Source organism: Sesamum indicum, linkage group LG11 (genome assembly GCF_000512975.1).
Source record: "Sesamum indicum cultivar Zhongzhi No. 13 linkage group LG11, S_indicum_v1.0, whole genome shotgun sequence".
NCBI lineage: Eukaryota > Viridiplantae > Streptophyta > Magnoliopsida > Lamiales > Pedaliaceae > Sesamum > Sesamum indicum.
Window position 1 is genome coordinate 12,084,983 of NC_026155.1, and position 22,118 is coordinate 12,107,100.

The 22,118-nt window shown below is 37.6% G+C and overlaps 4 protein-coding genes across 6 annotated transcripts; 2 read left to right on the forward strand and 2 right to left on the reverse strand.

Annotated features, from left to right (window-relative positions):
- LOC105174133 (cytochrome P450 76A1-like) lies at nt 3,498-5,380 on the reverse strand. Its single transcript, XM_011096132.2, has 2 exons — nt 4,399-5,380; nt 3,498-4,279 (listed from the first exon to the last, which is right to left on the reverse strand). Exons 1-2 carry the CDS (start codon nt 5,317-5,319, stop codon nt 3,665-3,667), a joined length of 1,536 nt encoding a protein of 511 aa, XP_011094434.1. The 5' UTR covers nt 5,320-5,380; the 3' UTR covers nt 3,498-3,664.
- LOC105174219 (cytochrome P450 76A2-like) lies at nt 7,770-9,869 on the reverse strand. Its single transcript, XM_011096245.2, has 2 exons — nt 8,982-9,869; nt 7,770-8,896 (listed from the first exon to the last, which is right to left on the reverse strand). Exons 1-2 carry the CDS (start codon nt 9,867-9,869, stop codon nt 8,270-8,272), a joined length of 1,515 nt encoding a protein of 504 aa, XP_011094547.1. The 3' UTR covers nt 7,770-8,269.
- On the forward strand, nt 11,491-18,067 carry LOC105174134 (probable 3-deoxy-D-manno-octulosonic acid transferase, mitochondrial). Of its 3 annotated transcripts, none has more exons than XM_011096135.2 (14): nt 11,491-11,776; nt 11,885-11,978; nt 12,148-12,190; nt 12,414-12,536; nt 12,858-12,977; nt 13,053-13,131; nt 13,427-13,543; nt 13,899-13,996; nt 14,603-14,669; nt 15,181-15,300; nt 15,379-15,449; nt 16,456-16,702; nt 17,486-17,629; nt 17,721-18,067. In XM_011096135.2, exons 1-12 carry the CDS (start codon nt 11,578-11,580, stop codon nt 16,672-16,674), a joined length of 1,350 nt encoding a protein of 449 aa, XP_011094437.1. In that variant the 5' UTR covers nt 11,491-11,577; the 3' UTR covers nt 16,675-16,702; nt 17,486-17,629; nt 17,721-18,067. The 3 variants fall into 3 exon arrangements, with proteins under 3 accessions (XP_011094437.1, XP_011094436.1, XP_011094435.1); XM_011096134.2 differs by having other exon boundaries at nt 13,427-13,531; nt 14,603-14,693; XM_011096133.2 differs by having other exon boundaries at nt 11,492-11,776; nt 14,603-14,693.
- On the forward strand, nt 19,579-22,013 carry LOC105174136 (leucine-rich repeat receptor-like protein kinase PXC1). The gene is made up of 2 exons (XM_011096136.2): nt 19,579-21,049; nt 21,124-22,013. Exons 1-2 carry the CDS (start codon nt 19,705-19,707, stop codon nt 21,789-21,791), a joined length of 2,013 nt encoding a protein of 670 aa, XP_011094438.1. The 5' UTR covers nt 19,579-19,704; the 3' UTR covers nt 21,792-22,013.

A 22,118-nucleotide genomic window follows, 5' to 3' on the forward strand; every position in this document is an offset into this window, starting at 1 on the left:
TCTTTGTGATATAGAGAGATTGAAGGTCTCAGTAACCGTGTGCTAAGAAGATCTATGTGATCGAGGGTTATAGCCTTTGTGGCAAGGGCTTTGTGCCAAAATCGTGTGCAATCGTGGGTTTTATGTTAAGGCTGCAGATCTTAGTGATCGTGAGTAAAGCCTGAGAAATGGATCTGGCTCTCTGAGTCTCGTTTGATCAATTATTTCCGCTGCTTAATGTTGATGTAATTTCTTATTAATATTTTGTATATTTTTATGTATTATTTCTGCAATAATATTATGAGCTCTCCTCCCAACCCTGATTTTGACAAAAGTCCAACTAAGAATAGTGTGGTATTGCAAAGAAGTCGTCTCAGTGCGTATAGGCTCATTGTTTTCAATTATTGCAGCCAGAAATAGCATACACTATTGGACATTATTAATGTAGAAAGTGTTATGCACATTTCCAGATTATTGTCATAATACAAGTTGTTATTATCAATAAATACAGAAATCAACATGTTATGTATGAACTTAAATTGGTCCAATTTCTATGGTTGCGGTACATAGAGACCACCAGAAATGGGAACCCAACAAAATTTTACTTTTTTGTGGGGTTGAAAGAAAAAGTCTCTGACCAAAAACATATCACATTAAATATAATTATTATATTTTAATTTTATCTAATACATTTTTACACACCACATAAACTATTATTATTTTATTTTTATCTTACCAATATGATACTCGAAAACATATCTCATCTCAATTAAATTTGTTCCATTTTTTGTTTTTCCCATTAAGATAAATGAGATGAACCGCAACCTTAAAAGTCTTGGTTCCCTGGGGCCTATGGGATTTTGACAATGATAGATCAGAGACCTTCAACTTCATTCATTACTCAATTATAGACGTGGATACATTCATCTCCACAATTACTGCAACCAAATTGCATATACTTTGACTGGAAAAAAATTACGTTTCCATGCAATTTGTCTACAGGCTTAATTATTTTTCATATTATAAAAACATTATAAATGTTTTTGAGAAGTCTACAAAACACTGGATAAATTATAAGAGGCTCTCGTAAAGTTTGGTTTAATTATAAATATTTTGTTGTTGTTTGAAAATTACAAATTTTTTCCTAAAATTATAAATACATTAACAAATACGTCTTTGATTGTCAATGGGATATTTGTTAGAATAATTATAATTTTAATGAAATATTTGTAAGTGTAACAAATTTAAAAAAAAATCGATTGCAATTCACCAAAAACGTGAATAAAGATTGAAGAAGAAGAAACAGTGATACTGTAAGTCAGAGGTGACCTTTGACAGATCGATTTTTGATTTTTCATTATTCTCTCCTTTAAATATTGCTTCATATACTAACAACAAACATTAGAAGCAGGAGACGAAGCCGAGAACGCACATGAACGATCATTGATTTATATTGTCAGTGAACAAAGGCGAAAAAATTATTACAAGTTGATTTTATCCGTTTCTTATGACATGCATATCTTGCTTTAATTTCAATATTGAATTATTATAGGTGTTAATTTTATTTTTGTTGGTTTCTCGATGATTGTGCATTAACTATACTTACCCTTTCCGTTAGTTTCTCTTGAAATCATCTTTATACTGAATATTACGGTTTATAATTTTTGGGAAGTCATGTATGCATTGCTGGTGTAAATGATATTGGGAGAAATTATACTGGTAGTTGATTGGACTTTAAAATATTTTGAGCAGTTACTAATCACTCATCATTTCTCACTCTCTATCTATGAAATCAGAAGTCATATTGTTTATATTGAGATTAGTATGGGAGTGTTTTTTTTATGAAGAATTGATGATCTGCTGTAAATTATGGCCTTTTGAAAATTATTGAAAAGGTTGTTCTGAATAATGAGTTCTTTGAATTTAAGAACTCTTTTCTTAAACAGTTGATTCTTATTTTTTATTTTTGATTTTGTCGACCCTTATATATATATATATATTTTTTTTTATTGGAAATCAGTATTTTCTTTGAAGTCTCTTGCAGAATTACTAATGGTACTTCCTTAACATTGTTTCTACAATTTATTTATTAAATTATTGAGCTTAATGTTCTTCTTTTTATTTTGGTTCCACTCGTTTTGTACGATAAAATGCCACTGTTCTGATTTGCACAAACAGAATAATACAAATATTTGATTTAGTTTTATATATCATATTATTATTCAAAACTCGCATACAAGCAGAATACTAAAAATTATATGCATTATATTTGAAAAAAAAAATAGCATCTCAAATTATTCATGGTGGCGGCAACTATTTCGATTCTATTTTATACTAGCTGAACGCCCCAATTAATTGTAAAGTTTTTATAAATTTTTTTTGGTAGAATCTTTTGGATAATTGTCTATCGATATCTATCAATCTATTTATATTGTAAAAGAAAACTCATTTGTCGTACAAACTTCTGAATACCTACATAAACCCTTTAATTCATTTTTTGAGTTAAACAAACTTCTTTCTTTCTCTTACCTTATATTATGTTTATATCTTCACAATTTTTTTTTCATTTTCATATTGTAGTTCTTTTTTTATATGCTCGTGGAGATGGCATACAACAACTATTAATAAAATAAAAATGAGATTTTGGAATTCAGCAGTCCGTGGAGGAGCTGTGTCTTGCAGCCCCACGTAACTGTCTGAAAATATGTGGCTCGATCAATTGTTCACGTATTGGACCACATTGATCCTCACTCCAGTTCCTGTTACGCATACCTAGGAGCAGGAAATCAATCTTATCCCCATAATAAGACGTGTGTGGTTATGTTTTTACTTAGTTTTCCTTTCTAATTTTCTTCCAAAACACCTGACTTGTAAAGTATAATACTACTAATTATTATTTTGTAGTTTAGGTTTTTTAATTATTTAATAATATGTAAGAAATCTTCGATACATATGCTGCTGTTGGATTTTGACACACATTATGATTTATAGACTATAACAAATTAAAAAAAATAAATCGGTATTCAGTACAAAATTTTTGAAAATCTTGATAAGGGTTTTGGTTGTTCATACAAATTTATTTAAATTTTTTATTCCTATGCCTATTATTCTATGTTTTACTATTTTCAATTTCTTTTTCAAAATTCTGAATTGAATAAACATAGGACGATTAAATTAGTGATATACGGGAAATCCTTGTTCTTATCAAAGAATAATCTAAGTTAACTTGGTGCATCAAAAAGACTTTGAGTTTTAATCTTTATGAACACAAATTCAGATTGAAATTGAGGACTGGTTATCAGATTCAGTAGCCCAATGTAGTAATTCTTTTCAATTCGGAATATAAAAATAATCAATTTAGCATTTTCTCGAACAAACACCAAAATTTCATTACGATCATGTACGATTGTATGTATTTAATATACAGCCCCACAGATAATTTCTCGATACAATTTCACATGTACATCAATTCTTGATAGTTTTTGTCTTGTAATTGTAGTGTCGTAGATCATATCTCATACTATGAAACACTAAAAACAGGAAGTTTTATTGAGTATGAAGTCGTACATGTATGGAAAAAGAAAAACAGAGTTGACGTAGGAAAGTAGACAACACATACATACGTTTAATAAACAGAAATTCGTTAATCTGATGAACTCCACAAATCGTTTTGATTGTTTCCCTCTCAAATGTTTAAGCGTTTCTTGGGGATAATGAAGAGTGGATTCTTCTTCCTCAGTGTCAATCCCAGCCTCTCCTCTCTATCAATGTCTTCGGGCTTCACTCCCGGCCCGAGATCCCAGTCGAAAGACTGGACTAAAGTAGCCAGGGTCAGGTGAACCACGCGATGAGCCAACGGGAACCCGACGCAAATCCTGCGGCCTGACCCGAATGGAATCAGCTCGAAATGCTGCCCCTTGTACTCAACATTGGATTGCAGGAACCTTTCAGGCTTGAAGGCTAGGGGGTCCTCCCAGCACTTGGGGTCACGCCCGATTCCCCAGGCGTTCACGAAAACCTGGGTTCCCTTCGGGATATCGTATCCCAGGTAATTGGTGTTCTCCATGGTGTTCCTCGGCAGCAGCAATGGCAAAGCGGGGTGCAGTCGTAGTGTTTCTTTTACTACAGCTTGGAGATATGGCATGTTTTCGACGTCCTTCTCTTCGACCCGCCGGTTCACTCCCACCACCCTGTCGAGTTCTTCTCTTAGCTTCTTGAAGGTGTGAGGGCTGCGCAGGAGCTCCGCAAATCCCCATTCTATGCTGATACTTGTGGTCTCAGATCCAGCGAAGAACATTTCCTGAAAACGAACGGTAAATTTGCAGAGTAAACAATTAATCAAGAAAGCGTATAAATTGGTTCGTAATTTGGTAATTATTGTTGACGGATTTGTTTGTCTTGTCATGTATTAATACTTACGGTGATAATAATGTTGATATTCTTCTCAGTGATCCTGTCAGGTCCATCTTTTCCATCGCCCTCGTACTCCAACAACACATCAAGAAAGTCTTTCTTCTCCTGGAACTTACCTGCCTTTCTGTTGTTGAGCCTTTCCTGGATGAACTTGGAAGAGATTTTCATGGTGCGGCCCAAATTCTTGGTCATATTCCGCTTCATGCCCGCCGGGTCCATCCATTTCAAGTAGGGCAAGTAGTCAGCGATGTTAGGCGTCCCTGCTAGCTCCAGAACCTTATTCATGCAGTCAAAGAATTCCCGTGACTCAGGGTCCTTTGCGTCAAGCAAATCCCTGGAGAGCATCAGGTTCCCCACCAGGTTAAAAGCCAAAAGGAAGAGAAACCTGCTGAGCTGGATGGCGCCGGTGCCGCCCTGAGCCCGCGCCGCAGCCGACTCTTCCAGGATCCACCTCTCCATATTCTCCCTGATCCGATGCCGGAGCTCCGTCGTCTCGTTCATGCGCTTGTTCACCAAGAACTCCATAGAGCAAAGCCGCCTGAGCACCCGCCAGTGTCCGCCAAACTGGTTCATTCCCAGAGTTCCCTGGTTGAAATCATAGGCTGTCAGCACGTCAGGCACCTTCCGGTCAGCGAACGGAAGGTCGTGCTTCTTGAAGAGCTCAGAAGCGGAGGCAGCGTCCTGAACCACCATTGTGTAGACTGAGCCGAGCTTGAGCCAGATGACGGGGCCATAGGTTTGTTTCCACTTGTGCATAGTCTCATGGGGCAGATCCCCCAGCTGAAGCAGGTTGCCGAAAATGGGCACTCCTTTCGGGCCTGGAGGCTTCTTGCCGGAGTTCTTGGGCCTCAAGAACAGTACCAGAAGAAGAAGACCGGCGAATATGGAAATGGCGAGTGGATTGATTGAAGTGAGAGCCCACTCCATTTTTGCAACTACAGGTGGGGATATTCAGCTCCTTGATAACAAACATAACACTGGGGCGATAGCGTATATATAATGCAAGGAAAGGCCAATTATAGAAAATTATATCTCTGTCATCTATATGATATATGAAAACTCAACTATATTAATTCTTTGGGAATTCTTGGATTGCTATTTCATATTTTATTTTTGATTAACATTGCTAATACTACACGTGTTTCTAATATTTAGTCAATTTTTCTCATGACCCATCAACTTTTCTGTTCTCATAGTTAATGCAAAAAGTATGAGTTTTCTAATGATTTGTCAATTTTTTCATTTTCAATTAATATTACAATTTCCTATTTCATTTATTACATACATAATATATCTAATTAAATATTGAGAAAGTAATTTCACTTTAACTAGTTTAATACGTACTGAAGATGAATTATATTTACGTCAATTTTCAGTGATATATTTTTCAATCCCTAGATTATTACTGCATAAGACAAATGATAACACTCGATTACTTCACTACTAACCCATTATTTTTCATAATAACACTATGGTTGATGTAAATTTTCTGCCCAAAAATGTGTATAGAATGTTTTTGCTATTAAAGTATTCAAATATGAGTGCATGCGGCACACGAGGAAAGGCTCCCAGGATAGGGCGCGGGTGGATAAATGACAGTCGCTGATTGCCGGCATGTTCGGGCTTCCTGTGGAAGTAGAAAGCGAGTTGTGTGGACGAGGCCTCTCCGCATTCTTCTTTCATGGTTGTATGTGTCTTAGCCTTCTAACCACTTATTGCCCGGCGGGCCCCTCTCCAAAAATCCAATTTTGCATCTACTACAATCTATGTGCTTCTTGTTTGGACTGACAAGTTTGAGATTTTATAGTTACTTGTATTGAGAGGGGTTTAACTATTTTTGTTCCTGTCCTAAATATAATTAGTTTTTATCTCTAATCTCTGCTAATGACACATGTGTATTATACTTATTGGAAAAATGTTTTAACTCTTTCGTGACTGTTCTAAATAGGAGTAGTTTCATTTTTAATTTGAGATGATAATGTAGAACAAGAGGCGGATGCATTTTTAAAACGTTTAGATAAACGTAAGTTGAAGAATTAAATATTTGGTTGCGTGGTTTGACAATAAAATTTTAAACGGTCATAACTTTTGATTCGATTGGAGTTACATGAGGTGCCACCCACTGTTTCGATTGTCGTGAGGGGTTGCTGATCGTCATGAAATTCTATTTTATCGACCATCGTCTAGGTGTTTTTTTTTATATTTTTTATTTTTTGTCGTTATCTTTTGGGCCATTTTTATTGGAGCATTGCTACTGCGGTAAGGTACTTTTTGCCCGTAATTTGTGCCAATTTTAAGTCCATTTTACTTTTATTAAATTCTTTTCATTTAAATAATAGATAACTTTATTAAGAGATTCATATAATAATAAATCATTTTATTTTTCAACATGAGTTACTATAATATCGAAAATGTATTATTATTATTATTATTTATTTTTAATTGCTTCCGTTCAATCGTACGATAATGAATGTCAAAACCAAAAAATGTCGGCTGGGTAGGGGGCCGGTAGGCATATATATGACCTTTTTGGCATATGGTTTGCAGATGTTCTATTCATTTAAAAAAATCATAAAATTTATATGTTGTGAAGTTGTAATTCTACAATTTATGATGATATAATAAATGGTATTAAATTGGTAGTGTCCAATGAGTCATTAATTAATTATTAAAGTAGGTTTATTATGTCATTATTTATTGTTAGTCCAATGGGATATTTCATTCTATATATACACAGATGTTAATATTAAATTTCGTCGTATTTAAAATAAAAAATAACAAAGGAATCTAGACTAGAAATATATAGTTCACACATGAATCGTTGCACTCAATACCGCATACGAATTATTCGTGTGAATAGCGTTTAGATTTGAGAAGAAAATGAGGTGGTCCATTCTCTGTTTAAGACTGGGTAGTGCCTGATGGCTGAAATCGAGTTTGGATTTTCTATTATAAATATTATTTTATTTTTTATTTTATTTAATATATAAACATCATGAATTTATTGATTGCATAATTCCCCACGCCTTTTCAACGTGCTGCATCCTTCTGAAACCGGACCTACTAATTGACTAGGATTTCGCTAACCATCCCAAACTCATCCATGGGCGACAACGGTCGCCAGGCATAATTGCCCAGATCTATGGGCGGCGGCAAACGCCCAACCAAAAAATGTATTATATTTTTATTTTAACTATATATAACGATAATTTTAATTTAAATATTAGTTACAGTATGTAATCTGATTTAAAAAAATTTATATAATTTTTTGGTATTTTTCTATTTAAAATAGGAATCCTTGGCCGAACTTGTAGATTTTCAGAGTGTGAGGTGTGTGCTGTGATCATTTTCAGAATTGGGAAAATTCCGTGGTGTATTCTCATTGATTCAAGGAAGAATTAGTTACAGAGGCTGTATATACAAGTTGGAAGAAGAGCAGTTCTTAACTAACGCTAACAAACTAACTGCAGGAGAAAACGTACATCTAACTAATGAAAAGCGTGTTTGCAAACTAAACAAAGACTGAACATAAAGTTAAGTGATGAGGCAGCCAACATAGCTCCAGGTCAGTGAGCATCGTCTTCAAGCTCATCTGCTCTGCGATTGCTCTGTAACACGCATCATAACAGAACTAAATTGAGCTTTTGCAAGAAGAAGGAGACGACGGTATTTGGGCTGAGCTGAATTGCAATAAATTGGAGTGGGGGTTACTTCCATATGGTAGTTGTGGAATGTGGACTGGAGAATTTGTGGACTTTGAAGGAAAGATTTTCGGGAGATTTCGCTAGAGAGAGTACATGATCATCTATTACATTATTGTTCGAAACAATAGACATTAAGAAAAGGCTGAATAAATAACATGTTTTAATCGACTACATTACTTGATATCACATTCGCGGGCATGTTTCCTGGGCACAGCTTTCAGAGGCTTGAGTTTCCCGACAGTAATTCCCATCCTCTCACTCATGTCGACAGCATCAGGGGTGACTGAACTCTCCAGCTCCCACTCGAATTCATGAACCAGTGATCCCAGCACAAAGTGTATCATCCGATGGCCCAATGCCAGGCCCGCACACATCCTTCGCCCTGCACCAAATGGAATCAACTCAAAACTCTGTCCCTTGTAGTCAACATTCGTGCCTAAAAACCTTTCGGGCTTGAAACAGACGGCATCCTCCCAATATTCTTGATCTCGACCAATAGCCCAAACGTTCACAAAAACCTGAGTGTTCTTAGGCACGCAATAGCCCATGAAATTCGTGTCCTGAATCGCTCGTCGAGGAAGGAGGAAAGGAAGTGGGGGATGTAAACGAAGAGTTTCCTTGATCACGGCCTGCAAGTAAGGGAGATTATCAATGTGACTCTCTAGGAATCTCTCTCCAAGCCCGACCACACTTGAAATCTCGTCTTTGAGCTTGGCCATTGTTTCTGGATTGCGGAGGAGCTCTGACATTGCCCACTCGATCGAGGTACTAGTTGTCTCGGTGCCCGCCAAGAATATTTCCTGCAATTATTTTAGAGGTAGGAACAATCATGGAATGTTAAACTATATGAAATCAACTAGTTTCTAATCCAAGAAAAAAACTTACCAATATGAAAATAATGATTTCAGTTTCTGTTAATTTTTCAGACTCCACTTTGCAGCTTTCAGACTCCAGCAACACATCCAAGAAGTCCTTCTCTTTCCATTCTCCGTTCTTGCGCTGTTGAATCCGTTCCTTCACAAATCCAGAAACAATTCCCATTGCTGTTCCCATATCCCGGTTTGCTCTTCTTTTCAGACCCTGGAGATCAATCCATCGAATCCAGGGGAACAAATCGGAAACATTTGGCCTGGCGGACCATTCCATGACCTTCTTCATGGCATCGTAAAATTCCAATCCCTTCTCTGATTCCGGATCCACCAAATCCCTGGACATCATCAGGTTCCCAAGCATGTTAAACGACGCAAGGAATGCATATCTCCCCACCGGAATCGCATTCCCATTCCCATCTTTCTCAATCCAAGACAACATATCATCCACACACTTCCTCCTGATACCCTCGGTCTCGCTAATCCGTTTACTGACGAACATTTCCACAGTGCAAATGCGCCGCAGCACACGCCAGCGGGAGCCGTAAGGCGCCAAAGCCAATGAACCATAGTTGTAGCCGTGTGCAGTCATGGTTTCGACTATAGTGCGGTCTGCAAAGGAGAGGTCGTGGTTCTTGAAGAACTCAGAGGCGGGTTTCGCCTTGAGCAGGGCCATGGTGTTGATGGAGCCAAGCTTGAGCCACACCACGGGACCATACTTCTGCTCTAGTTCCGCTATGGCTCGGTGTGGGGTGCCACCAAGATTGAACATGTGGCCAAACACTGGCCATCCGAGGGGCCCTGGTGGCAACCTTTCACTGCCTGATCTTTTGGAGTGGATTATAGCGAAGATTAAAGGTGGTAACAATATGATAGCGGGATAAACAAAGAAATGCAACTCCATTTCTCCTTTTCTTCTACAGAAAACTGTAGGAAACTGGGGGAGGGGGATCAGGTCTTAAATTGTATTCGTAAATGCATGCAATCTTTAGATAAGATTTCACGCAATTTAAAATGGCAGTTGGCTGCAATCTCTAGCTTGCTCAAGTCATTCGATGCCAGCTAATCGCTATCCCGAGAAATTCTCATTGAGGTTGATGCAATCTTAAGTTCATTCACGTTGTAATTACTCAAGTTAACATACATAGTGTAGTACTATGTTTTCTGCTACTTTCCATGTAATGTAGGAAGGTGGGGTTCCTGTAAATTAAATAATTTTGAGTGAAAGCATCTCTGTGTGTTGCTAAACATTTTAATTGTATATTTCTCGTTATTTGAATGTGGTTGCTTCGTTTTGAAGAGTTGTAGTCCCCATGAAATCTGACTGGAGCAACTAATCAGTTTTCCGTTCTCAATATTGCATGGGTTTGTTCTTCCTTTTCTTCCACAGATAAATGGAGGAAAATGGGGGATGGAAGCCTTAAATCTTAATGGTAAATGCATGCAATTTTTAGATAAGAGTTACATGTCTGTTGGCTACAATCTACAACTTATTTATGAAATTACCTATTTTTTTTTTTTCAAATGATAATATCTAAAAATTAAAATTAAAGAATTAATTTCAAATTATTACTCTATCAAGGTTAAAATGAATATCTATTTTGTGGTGGCGTATGATATATATATATATATTTTCGTACTGTATGTTAATCTTCAAAAAAAAAAACTTGAACTGAAGAACTTAATGTATCGAATAGTAATTTTAATTTTTAATAAAAATTAGAGATAGTCAATGAAAAAATCTTGTATGTATTATTTCATATTTTATAATTAATAAAATCTAAAAAACTCTTGTATTTTTAAGTTACATTGCGCGGTCGCAATAAGAATTAAACTCTTGTATATATATAAGAAAAATTTATTGTGACGACACAAGAAATAATTAATATTAATGAATCACACTAAGAGCTAAACTCGATCTTGTATAATTCAATGTTGATTATTTGGCCGTCCTATAATTATTTCATGTTGTATGCATAACTATTTTGTAGTCAATAATTTTTATTATTAACGTAATTAACAAAATCTAAAACGTATATTTATTTATAGTAAAATTGTTGTATGTATTATATCGTGCAGCAGTAGCACATATGGCCAATCTTAAAATTAACCTCTCGGTTATCAAATTATCTATTTCATAATTGTATAATTAATTAAGTCAAAACTTTCTACCCCTTTTTTAATATAAAAAATCAATTTCTTTTAGCATTTGGACATTATGCTCTAACTCCAAATTTAATAATCAATTCCCAATAAATTAATTATTGGAGGAGTAATTGAAAGTGTGGATTAATTAATAGTGAAAACTTTTGTATCAATTCAATATAATTTATTTGTATGTATGTATCTTCGTATTTTAAATGAGTGGTAAAATTATAAAAGCAACAAATAGATTTAAATTTGGACCTTATCAGAGCATTGTCAAGTGTGATAAATTATTGGAATTTATATTAATGTATGTATGCTGGATGTTTTCATATGGACTGAGCCGCAATCGTGTTTGTGTGTAACACGACTTCATGTTGGGTTTGGCCCCAGTCCACCTTAACAGAAAAAAGGAAACGACTCTCAGCTCAAAGAGGCAGAAAGAAGAAAGAAGCGAAGGTCAACTCATGGCGAGTAAACGCGGCGAAGCAGTGTACAGAATCTACAGAGCCCTAACCTACTGTGTATCCCCGTTGGTGCACCTCCATTTACGGTGGCGCAAGTTTCGAGGCCGAGAACACTCCCTGCGGTGGCGCGAACGCCTCGGCTGCCCCTCTGCGCCCCGGCCTACAGGCCGCCTCATTTGGTTTCACGCGGTCTCCTTGGGTAATTATTTTCTTTAACCTTAGTACGTAGTAACAGTATAATTCCTGATTGACGCTTTAAGTTATTCCGTTTAAAATAAAAATAAAAATTTCACTGGTTAGGGAACAGGTGAAGGATTGGCAGCAATTCCCGTGATCAAGTGCTGTTTGGAGATGAGGCCGGATGTAAATGTATTGATGACGACTACTACCGCGTCAGCATTGTAAGAGCGGTATCTCAGTAGGATAATTGTGATCTTATTTTATTATCGTATGAAGTGACGATATTAGTAGCTGTCCCGAATTTCCGTTCCTTATTGATTTTGTTGGAAAATCGACGTTTTAATGAACGCTTTCGAATTTTTATGTCCTGGTTTTTCATTTGTGTTGCAGTGAAGTAATAAAGAACAGACTTCCAAGTAATGTAATTTATCAGGTACCCAAGGTTAAAGTTCCCGACCAATGAGATATGTTTGGCCACTGTAAAACATGATTGATATGTACCTAAGATTTACTGTCCCAGAGGAAAAGATGTGGAAATCTTTTCACTTGGACTTCAACAGTCAAATATGGTTTTTTTTTTTTGTAGAATGGGATTCACCTTTACATACATCAACTGAATGATGTTTCCCCTGACATTAAGAATTGGTATGGATCAGTTTGCTCCACTTGATATACCGTCTGCTGTGGATTCTTTCCTTCGATATTGGAGGCCAAATGCAGTCATGCTGATCGAAAGTGAAATCTGGCCAAATCTTATCATGGGCGCTGCAAGAAATGGTGTAAGCTCTATTTTCTCAGTACCGTTATAAACTTAATTAGTGCGTGTCTCCTACAAATGTCGTAGCATTTTTTACAAGACAAATCTCTATTATCTATACCCCAGCAATCATATCTCGTCTATGACAATGTTATATTCAGGTGCTTAGTTGGTTATAATGAATCTATGAACAATCATTGGAGTCATGTTTTTCTTAGCTTTCATTCTTTTACTAGGCTGGTGTTAGGGGCATTTGATGTACCAGTATACCATTTTTCTCTAGCGAATAAAGTTTTATTTTCTCATTGCTATTCGAATTTACACTCATTTGTTCTCTATTTAGATTGCATTGACGTTGCTAAATGGCAGAATGTCTACAACATCATTCCGGAATTGGTCTCATCCAGTAATTCTTCCATTGATCACATTGATGCTATCAAAATTTTCATTGATTCTCCCTTTGGTATGTGTTCATACTTTGTATTGAAAGTTTGTGGATCTTTCTTCTATCTCTTATTCTCTTCTCTCCATATGTCAGAGCACAATCCAAGGAATTAACTTTCAGCTATTGCAAGCTCCACCATTTATCATACACTATCCTGGAGACCTCAAATGTGGTATGGCTATTATCTTGATGGGGTTTCTATAAAGGGAAAGTGTTTGATCCTCAAATGTGTAGTTTGTAGATAATTTCTTTCTTACCCTTCTTGATCCTTCTCCCCGTGATTGGTTACAGTAAGGTATTTCATTGGTAATATACTGCAGTGCTTTTTAGCAATTTATCTTCCTGAGTTCCCTGGTAGACCATTTAAGACTTAAGTTGTTTCTACTTTTGATTATTTGATCATATACTTTGATGTATAAAGACAAACTGACTGGAGCTGGTGTTGGTTCTTGTTGCTTTCTTTCCAGCAATAGCAAATTTCGACATTTCTGAAGGAGAAACAAAAAGTCTGGAAGAATTTCAGGCACAGCTTTCACATAGAAAAGTATGGATGGCTTCTTCCATTCATAAGGGTGAGGAGAAAGGTAAATGATAACACATCTGAATGGTAGCATTTGGAATGCTTGTAATAACACTCCCTTGCTAACAATATGGTCTTTCTCACAAACTAAACTGCTGTGTATCCTGTTAATCTAAAGTAATTACACACCCATATTTTATTTTGCCCATTTGCTCCAAAAACTTGTTTTATTAGGGAATATTGGGAATTTGATCTTTATGTGTCTCTTTGAGGAGTTTAAGGGAAAGAAAGAAGGGAAAATTGAGCAAGGGGGCTTAGGATTTTCATATGAGTCATAACATGATTTTCGTGCCACCAGCAGTACTTTGCGAACAATCATAAGGTTGTCTGTCAACTAAATCCTCATGATCTGTGTGCAGTATTTATAGGAGCTCACAACATGCTGAAACAAAAGCACGCTGATATACTCACTATTATTGTGCCACGACAACCGCAGCATGGTCAAGATCTTGCCCTGGTATGATTTTATTGCTTAAGCCTATCTAGTGTTAGATTGAATCAATTGTCTGAGTCAAGTGCTTTTGGCATACTGAGATTCTGGAAACATTTTTATTTGGGTTTCTCTGGAGAGCTTATCATCAAAAAGCTTAATTTAGTTAGTCATTCAGGAACTTTTCATTTAAGGAAAAGAGATGTTGAATTTAAAGCGCTGCTTTGCCATAATATAATTATATCCTATCACAGTAGAGCTGCCTGATCCTTAGGTTAATGGTTTTCTGCTAAGAATGTTTGTAGTCAGTTTTAGCTATTGGGAAAGAAATATGGTGCAAGTTGATATGTGGCTTTTTGTCATACAATTCCTTCAAAATGCTTGGCAAAAGCCACTGTCTCATTCATGTTAATAAGACAGATTAAATTGAATCATCTGTGTTTCTAGAAACATGACTCACAATCTGGCTGGGTTAGCTTTCTCAAGATCTACATGAACTTGATGCATATGGCCATTATATTGTTTTCTGACTTGCCTTTGTCCAATATAATAGATTTAGGTACTGGCTTTTCTTGTACTATCTTTGATTTTGTTGAATGTGAACTTATCATGCTTTTTGCTGTAACGACACAGAAATTAAGGGAGGAAGGAGCTACTGTAGCATTGCGGTCTCGTGGTGATAATATCACCCCTGGAACAAGTATATACATTGTCGACACATTAGGTTTCTATCCTTTGCAGCTAAATCTTTTTCGAAAGTTGAGAGCTAAGTATAGTACTTCTAGAAGGCAGCTCTGTTATTCAGTTCTCTTTCTTATTCATTTTAATTTTTTATCTTTCCTGATCTCAGACCATGCATTAGCACATTTTCTCAAATATGGACTCTTCCTGCTCTTTCAGCATTGGTTTTAATGTATTTAATATGCAGATTTACTCCTGTCCATATTAGAAATTATCTTCATAATTCTTGATGCCGGAAAAAATGACTCTACAACTTCAATAAAGTACCTCATCAGTTATCTTTGTACCTTTAACCTCTCAGGATTTGGCCGAATAAGTATTCTCAAACATGGTTGCTTGCTTGAGTAGTGAAAGTTAGCAGTGTCTAGTGCATACAAAGTTAGTGATATATGGTGTCATACTGTACTTTTTCTACTTGCAAGTATGAGCTTCCAAGTTGATTAGTTTTAATTGGTTTATTTTGCTTGTAGGTGAACTGAAAGATTTCTACAGACTAACTCCAATAGCTGTAATAGGAGGTTCATTCTTGAAGGGATCAGCGGGTCATAATATTGCGGAAGCTGCTGCAGCTGGCTGTGCTGTTGTGACAGGTCATTGCGCTGTTAGTTTCATTATCATACTTAATGAAAACTTCTAGCTTTCCTGTTAATCTGGTTTGTTTTTTGCAGGTCATCATGTTGGCCATTTCTCACACATGGTGGCAGAAATGCAACGGGTGAATCCCCTTTCAGTTCTGCAGGCATGAAGAATCTCGTCTGATTTATGTTCTCTTAATTTCATCCTATTAGTATTACTGAATCACGCTCTCCCTTTTAGGTGGCTAGGGGAGGGAAAACTTGGAACTAGCATTACCGACATACTTCTTTGATTTATTTTTGCAGTAGGCTTTATGTACTCTTTATGAAAATTATTTTCTAACAAATGTCTTTTTGAGCTACGTGCTTCAGTAGAATTCTTGGTTTGACATTTAAAACTGGTGTTGTTTTACGGTCAATGCGGAACAAAAACAAGTGTCGTGAACCAGGGGTCAAGCACTTAATACAGAGCTACAATCTAAAGGCACATCTAGGACTAGGACAAGATGTTGATACATCTTTATGTAAAATGGACTGTATCCTGGGAGGTCAATCATCATTCCAGGGTTGCCATGTCTCGCTCAGGAGGACTAGTTTCTGCCAGAAATCATGAATTCCCGCTCTCATGTCCATTGTTGGTTCTTAGACATGCTCCTAGGTTTTAGAATTCTCCTTCAATTAACAAGCAGTGTTGCAGGGAGTTTCTTTACTTGAAAAACAGTGGAGTAGAGATGGATTTTACCTTGAATTTATAATAACAGATGGAAAGAGAATAACAAATTGTATACCATAAGAGCATTGAGTTTGGGGAATCAACTGTGTCCATATGTTAGGTGGCTCACAAATGAAACTTTTGCGTTATGCTCCTCTAGATTTTTGAGGAAGAGATACATGAACCATCCTCAATTCTCATGGCTTGCACAAAAATATATTTTTAGATTAAAATCTAATGATAACTTGTGGTAGACATAAAATGCATTCCATATTGAACACATCGAAGTGACGTGAATTAACAGCGATATAATATCAGTTATGGTAAAAGTAATGAATGACAGAGACCACAAAAATGCCATTTACTCTTTCTGAATCTGTTATAACCCAGATCAAAATATATCTTGTTCCTTTCTAGTTCTGGTGTTTTCTCTTTACAATACTATTCTGTTCACTCAGGTTCCTGGTGAAAAGCTTGTAGAAGTTGTCAATCAGTTCTTTGATAATTTCAAAATTCTGGAAGCACACCGCGTGGCTGCCAAACAAGCATATCATGCTTTGTCAAGTGGAATTGTTAAAAAGTTATGGGAGATGTTACACTTCCACATATTCATGAAATCAATAAGTAGGGATGACGTTGATGATGTGGAGAAGCTAAATATAACAGAGAAGTTATGAGCTGTTTCATGTTTATTGCATATTTAAGGTGAGAACACATGAGCTACCCAAATGTTATGTTCCTATCTCTAGTTTTCCTTCCACTTCCATTTGACCATACATGGGGGAGGACATATGAAAAGATGGAGATAAACTGTCCTGTAATTGCATGAATGAGTTTGCTTTTTTGCATGGGTTCCACCTGGGATATTTGTCGGAGAAAATTTAGATCATCTTTATCTAGACAGCATTGATTACCGTCACTAGTTTTGCTGAAGAAAATAATCCTATGTTCTGCTGGCGAGGGAGGGAAACCTTTATGCATTCGTTCCGAGTTGTTCTGCATAAATTTTCTATATAATTTCAGTGACATGCCATGGCTTGTTGACAGTAAGACACTTGGTCCTATTTCCTGTTTCCTGTTTATATGCTACTTGTGAATTGTTCATATATTCTCTGTCATGCCGTGTCGATGATAATGCCACAGGTTGTTTCTCCTATTTCTTTGGGAGATATAGTTATTGAAAATTTATGCTACTTGTGATAGTTATATCTTCTAGAATCTAGCCTTGCTTTGTTGTTCACTACTCTATTCAGGTGCTTGTCTTTGATTTGCCAGATGAAAATATCTAAATTTTGTAGTTTCGTTTTGTTGGTGGACTGAACTCATGTACATGTTTTGCCTCTGGAATTAAATGATGCATGATATGCAGGAACGAATCATGCAATAAGCTTCTTAGCGAAGCACATTCTTTTGTTAATTGAGATCTCACTAGAAAGCTTTTTCATCCCCATCTTTTTTTGGTTTCTGATGAATCTCTCCCTGAATCAGAATTGATTGTGGGGAGTATGTTACTAGTTGTGAAGAAGATGTCTAGTGAAGGTGCTTCCACTTGTTAATATCAATATGCCATGTTCAAGCGCACACCCCAATGTTTCTTGTGCAGGCGCACTGGTGCAATTACTTGATATTGAGGTACTCGATCTAGTATACACCCAATTGGAGTTTTAGTTGCAGGTTTCGACTGTTATTAAAGTATCATGTGTTATCTATTGTTTCATTATAGGGTGGGAGTGATGTTTGTGAGAATGCACGACAGACTTGGAGCATCCTATGGCCTACCTCAAAGAAAGAAGCAAAAGGGGAGTGAAGGGCTGTTCTGATACTACTATAACAGCTGCATAGAGGACTAACTCTGGGAATGATGCAGAGAATTGTTTCTGCACTAAGCACTAGGCTGTCGCATTTCTTCTGTTATGCAAATCTCAAATTATCAAAAACAAAAGTACCCGTTTCTCGAGCATGCACATGTCCTAAATTCTAATGGCTGCACTCGAAGCAATTCATGCATCATACTGGCGCTTCATTTGGTTGTACCTTATTCAATTTGATACTGAAGTCGACTTCCAAGCAGATTCAGAATGTAATGTAGACATGAGTTGCATGCGGCAATATCACTCACCAACTTGCCCTTGCAAACCCAGGTTTGGAAAGGTTTCGTCTGCATCTTTTGGTAGCCTCTGATGTTTAATTTGAATCAGATGAGTAGAATTTTGAGATGGGACCTGGTGGTGGCAAGATGTGGTTACACAGTTTTATCCGTCTCCATTATCCCTCTTTGCTTTGTCTCAAATGAAATCAAAATGAAATATGATGTAACAATATACGGCTGCATTTGAATAGGTGAAATTAACCCTACGATCAACCACGACATGCTCTTATCTCAACCACATTGAAATACTATTAACACCGTCCTCAAGATTCAGCCTGTAACACAGTATATCTGGCTTTTTGAACGTCAATCCCGCCTTCAATTCACATAGTACCTCGGGAGTTATAATTTTCACTTGGCAGCGAATGTAAAGCTGTAACCCATTTCTTCACTTCCCCCAACAATGTTGCCATACCTACCGTTGCGTTTGTTCATCTAAACAAACTTTATAGCGATTTAATGTTTTACCTATGTTTTCATGAACAAATTAATAATTTACTGAAACAAAGTTGTAATTCTAGCATATGGTAAAAATGATCTTAATAATCCGGTACTGGGTCGGTTGGGATTTAGCGTACGAGAAATGTTGTACAATGAGACCGGGTGAGAGCTGCTGCAAATTTTGATGTCAGCAGACGAGGTTGATAACCTTTGTCAAGAAAAGAAAAATAAAAGAGAAATGAAGTTGATGATGAGAAACAGAAAAGCAAAATTGCACTTGTCGAGGTCTGCATCAATCCATGGGAAGAATATGGTTATTGTACGGTGATGTGCAGTTGCATGCAAATTTGTCCTTGAAAGCGATGTTGTTAGGATTTGGCAACACGACTTTGCTTCTTTGTCACTTAAAGTGAGAGCTACCTTTTCTTTTTGCAACAGGGAAAAGAAAGAAAGAAGAAGAAAAGCGTAAGGGATTGAAGAACAATGGGAAGTGCCACTGCTCTTCCATGAATTGACACTCATTGATTCCGGCAGAAACATGACAATCACATCTACTTAACCTTGAATACAATGAGGTTAAGTTGAGTGGAATGTTTGATTAATATGTGAAGAGTACAACGCAGCATGGTAATCTTGAAGGCCGTGCCTGTTAACCAATCAGCATCAGTGAGAGAGGCACAAACCATATGAGTTTACGTATAATTATAATAAATTTTAGGAGAGGAGTGTAATTATCTCATATTTTAATTAAATTTAAATTAATTATATAATAAATATATACATTTATCAATAATTAATATTTAATTTTAAAAAAATAATTAATTATATGATAAATATATTATAGTTAATTTTTATTAATTTAATTAATAAAAATTTAATTCGAGTTAGAATTTATATATTTATTTTATAATGTGATTTGGGTTATAGCGAAAGGGAGTGGAGTGGAGTGGAGAACAGCAATGATTGGTATGTTCATGCTCCTCATCACTCTCCCCCTCCTTTAATCATTTCAATCAAGTGTTGTATTCGATTTTTCAAGTTAAATTTAGTTAAGCTCATTTTTCATCTCTCTTTTACCCTTCACTCTCATTCCATGCAACTTCCTCTGTGCTAACAGATGGACCTCCACTTCTTCTCCTTTCTCCTCCTCTCAGCCACTTTACTCTTCCCCTCCTCCGCCCTCTCCAATGACACTGCCGCTCTCTCCCTTTTCCGTTCCCAAACTGACCCCCACGCCACGCTCCTCTCCAACTGGACCACCTCCTCTCCCACCTCCACCGCTTGCTCCGCCAACTGGTTTGGAGTAAACTGCACTGACAACCGTGTCACTGCTCTCTCTCTCCCCTCTCTCAATCTCCGCGGCCCCATCGACGCCCTCTCCTCCCTAGATCAGCTCCGCCTCCTCGACCTCCGCGGCAACCGCCTCAACGGCACACTCACTCCCATCACACAATGTCTGAACTTGAAGCTCATTTACCTCTCAGGCAACGACTTTTCCGGTGAAATACCACCGGAATTCTCCTCCCTCCACCGCCTCCTCCGTCTCGACCTTTCCAATAACAACCTCCGCGGCACCGTTCCGTCTCAGCTCTCCAATCTTTCCCGCTTGCTCACTCTTCACCTCCAAAACAACGAGCTCTCCGGGACTATCCCAAAATCCCTTGATTCGCTTCCACAGCTTAAAGAATTAAACTTGTCAAACAATGAGCTATACGGGCTGCTGCCGAAGAGTTTGTTATCCCGGTACGGCGAGGCTAGCTTTTCCGGCAATGAAGGGCTGTGCGGGAATAGCCCTTTTCCTAAGTGTTCCTACACTGGTACTGGGCAACCACCCTCATCTTCTGAAACGGTGCCGTCCAATCCTAGTTCCCTTCCTTCATCAACAACTGCTACAATTGAAGAGCCATCAAACAATCATCACAAAAGGCTGAGCAACGGAGCAATAGTAGCTATTGTGGTGGCTAATTCAGTACTACTTTTGGTAATCGTCTCATTTGTGGTGGCGTACTATTGTGGGAAGTACTCAAGGGAAACGAGTTCCATGGCGGAGAGCGAGGGTGGGAAGAGGAGCAGCTACTCGAGCGACAAGAGAGTTTACGCGAATAATGGAGGTGGAGATAGTGATGGTACTAATGCTACTGATCAGAGTAAGCTGGTGTTTTTTGACAGGAAAAAGCAGTTTGAGCTGGAGGATTTGCTCCGGGCATCGGCTGAGATGCTAGGAAAAGGGAGTTTGGGGACTGTTTACAAGGCTGTTCTTGATGATGGATGCACTGTGGCTGTAAAGAGGCTCAAGGATGCAAATCCTTGCGCTAGGAAAGAATTTGAGCAGTATATGGATGTGATTGCGAAGCTTAGGCATCCTAATGTAGTGAGATTCAGGGCTTATTACTATGCCAGGGAAGAGAAGTTGCTTGTTTATGATTACATGCCTAATGGCAGCCTACATGCACTTCTTCATGGTATGAAACTCTTACTTAAAATCGAATCTGTTTTTAGTAGTTGAATTTGATGTTGATTTTCTTGATGGTAACAGGAAACAGAGGACCAGGGAGAATACCACTGGATTGGACCACACGAATCAGTTTGATACTGGGAGCTGCTCGCGGGCTTGAAAGAATCCATCAAGAGTATGCAGCTTCAAGAATTCCTCATGGCAATGTGAAATCATGCAATATATTGCTGGACAGAAATGGGGTTGCTTGCATTTCTGATTTCGGATTGTCTTTGCTTCTGAACCCAGTTCATGCCATAGCCAAATTGGGAGGTTACAGAGCCCCAGAGCAGGCTGAAATCAAGAGACTCTCACAGAATGCTGATGTTTACAGCTTTGGAGTTTTGCTGCTTGAGGTGCTGACAGGCCGGGCTCCATCGGAGCATCCATCACCAGGACGGGTTCGGACCGAGGAGGAGGAGCTTGCAGTGGATTTGCCGAAATGGGTTCAGTCAGTGGTTAGGGATGAGTGGACAGCTGAAGTTTTTGATCAAGAGTTGTTGAGGTACAAGAACATTGAGGAGGAGCTGGTGTCAACACTGCATGTAGCAATGGCTTGTGTGGTGCCACAGCCTGAAAAGAGGCCTAACATGAGTGAAGTGGTTAAAATGATTGAGGAAATAAGGGTTGAGCTGTCTCCCTTGGGGGAAGATTACGACGAATCACGCAATTCCCTCTCGCCATCCCTTGCAACAACTGAAGATTTCTGAATCCGTCACTGCGTCTAAATTTGCACTGTCTTATTGCAAATTTGTTGCTTCTTTCCCTTGAGGGAGATATAATTCTTTATCTCTGTAGTAGCCTAGTTTGTGGAAGCAACTAGTATTCCTTGTGTATCATTGCCCTATTGTGAATCAAACTATCTAATGTTCTCTAGCTTACTCGTTGAGGAATCACTTTAAATTTTGTTATAAATTGTGTTGTTGCATGCAGTTTTTCTGATCTTGATCAGTCAACATTGGATCAATGACTCGGAGTTTATATTCTATATCCCAATTCTGAATATGTATCAATATTCCCAATGCATTTCGACTTAA